This window comes from Egretta garzetta, unplaced genomic scaffold (genome assembly GCF_000687185.1).
Source record: "Egretta garzetta isolate BGI_Z169 unplaced genomic scaffold, ASM68718v1 scaffold207, whole genome shotgun sequence".
Taxonomy (NCBI): domain Eukaryota; kingdom Metazoa; phylum Chordata; class Aves; order Pelecaniformes; family Ardeidae; genus Egretta; species Egretta garzetta.
The window spans coordinates 47,853-50,454 of record NW_009260185.1 but is presented as its reverse complement, the minus strand read 5'-3'; the positions used below and the strand labels follow the sequence as shown (position 1 = coordinate 50,454).

The 2,602-nt window shown below is 56.7% G+C and overlaps 1 protein-coding gene across 1 annotated transcript in view; it reads right to left on the bottom strand.

The window, feature by feature from the left end:
* The window catches only part of FEZ1 (fasciculation and elongation protein zeta 1), a 13,284-nt gene extending 12,287 nt beyond the window's left edge, over positions 1–997 (bottom strand). Inside the window, exon 1 of the mRNA XM_035897482.1 lies at positions 723–997. Coding sequence (XP_035753375.1) covers positions 723–997 — 275 coding nt within the window. The remainder of the gene's footprint in view (positions 1–722) is intronic.
* Positions 998–2,602: the final 1,605 nt, after the last annotated feature.

Below are 2,602 nucleotides of genomic sequence, written 5' to 3'. Positions count from 1 at the left end.
CTCCAAGGATCCCCCACCACTACTCCAAGGATCCCCCACCGCTACACCAAGGTGCTGCATGATCACGCCACAGCGCAGGGAGGCTGATTCGCAGGTGGTGGAGATCTCACAAGCATGGAAGGAGGTGCAACAGGCTCCAGAGAGGCGTTACTCATAGGATACTACACTGCTACTCTGATGTGCCTCCCAACCACACTGTAGCGGGGCAGGCTGGGCTGCGCGCCGTGGGATGGGGCGCACCTCAAGGAAGCATGCGGGCCCAAGGGTGGCCTACTCATAGGATCCCCCACAGCTACTCCAAGGATTGCACACCACTACTCCAAGGATCCTATACAGCTACTCATAGGATACACAGCTACCCCGCACTGCTGCATGACTACACCATGACACAGGAGGCTGGGCTGCATGTGGGGTGCACCCTGCTAGCATGCAGGGGGGCATGCAGACCCCGAGGGAGTCCTTACTCACAGGATACTACAGCGCTATTCCTGACGCGTGGTATGATCGTGCCACGGTGCAGGGGGCTGGTCAGGGAAGGCTCCCAGGGGTGCAAGGAGGAGCACAGGCCCTGAGGGGGCCTACTCACAGGTTACTACACCACTACTCTGCTGTGTTGCATGATCATGCTGCAATGCAGGGAGCCCGTTCGCACTGGGGGCGGGGGGGATTTTGCAGGTGTGCAAGGCGGCACACGCCCCCAGGAGTAGCAGGGCCTTACTCACTCCTCATCCTGGAGGCGCTCCTCCTCCTCCTGTGCCTGGAGACGCCCCCGCACGGGGGCCAGACCCTCGGTGGCAGCATCGTAGTTGCGGAAGCAGACGGTGAGCTTCTCGTCGAATTCCTGCACCAGGTCCTCCATTGACTTGAAGCTCATCATCTCGGCCGAGAAGCTCTCCAGCTCCGCCAGCGTCGGGTCCGCGGTGCGTTGCGGGGTCCCCCCATCGTCCCCGGGCCCCTCCTCGAACTCCTCCTCCAGGCTCACCAGGGGCGCCTCCATCCTCCTCAACCCCGATGCGCCGCCTTAGCTGCGGGGAGAGGGTGCCCGTGAGGCACCGGGCTACTCACAGGTTACACCACCAGGGCTCCCCCTCCCTTGGCTGCTGCCAGGGCCGTTACACCACCAACAGCATCTCTGTAGTATCCTAGTAGTATCCCAGCAGCATCTTAGTCCCGTCTCCACAGAAATACACTGATACCGACACTTCAGCACATACTACAGTAGTACTTTACTAGCAGCCACAAGGCCTGAAGATAGTGGTAGTGGCCCCAAAGTATCTTACTGCTACCCCGATGGCATATAAGGAGCATCATAACGCTTTTTTACAGAACTGGTAGTATGTTTGTAGTAGCCTTACACTGTATCGCCATCTCAGCAGTGGCCTGAAGTATCATACGAGCATCAGTACCCTGCCAAGAGGATCCCCGACATTTGGGTCCTGCCCCGATAGTATCCCAGAAGTATCTTACCACCCTTTTTTCTAGCACCCTCGTAGTATCTTGGGAGTATCCTACAGATACCCTGCCGGCATCCCGACAGCATCCCGCTAAGCAAGGAGTACTGTCCTGATAGCACCTCAGCAGCGTCATGATACACCAGTATTATCACAGTAGTACACTGATACTACTGTAGTAGAATCTGAGTAATGGCCCTGTAGTATCTGAGATACTCGGCAGCGTTGCGGAAGTGTCTCAGCGGTATCGTTTGGGGTACCCAGGCGGTACCCCGGTAACTCCTCAGCAGCACCCTGACAGCAGCGCCTTCATGCTACACCAAGAGCATCCTTGTAGCAGCTACTGAGCAGCGCAGCATTGTTGTGACGCTGTACTGCTGTGACGATGCTACTACAGGCAGCAGCAACCTGCTACTACGTCAGGAGCATTCCCATAGCATCCCAGTTACATCCCAACAGTGCCCTGGTAGTATCACAGTAGTATTTGACCCTGACAGGATCCCAGGAGTGGTGCAACGGCACCCAGCTATTATCTTAGTAGTATCCTGGTAGTATCTTGGCAGTGCGATGTAACACCCAGGCATTATCTCAGTGCCACGCTACTACGCTGACCGCATCTTAACCATCTCTCTCATAGTATCCTGAGAGTACCCTGACGGTGGTACCCTGAAGATGCTGGGATTATCTTAGTAGTATCCTGATAGCATCCTGGTAGTGCCCTGGTATCTTAGTTGTGTTCTTGCAGTACCCCAGTAGCATCCACGGAGTATCCTGAGAGTATCTTAGTGCCACCCCGAGAGCGCCTTAGGGCCGCCTGCGGAGCACCCTGGCAGCGTTTCGGTAAGCTCCCGACAGCATCTTAGGAGCATCCCAGTGGTATCCTGCGAGTATCTCAGCTGTGCCCTGACAGCATCGCACTACTCCCTCACTACTGAGTCGTATCTTAGCAGCAGCCTCATAGGAAGCAAAGAGTAACCCAGTAGTAAACCAGTAATAGCCCAGTAAAGGCGCCGCTACCCCAACCCACTCACCCAGCCCCGGTCACGCTTCCCCTGGGGAGGGGAGCAGAAACACGCGCAGCTTTTGGGGGAAAACCCGGCGAAACTGGGGCTTTGAGTACTGCCTGCACACACCTGCACCTGCACCCCCTG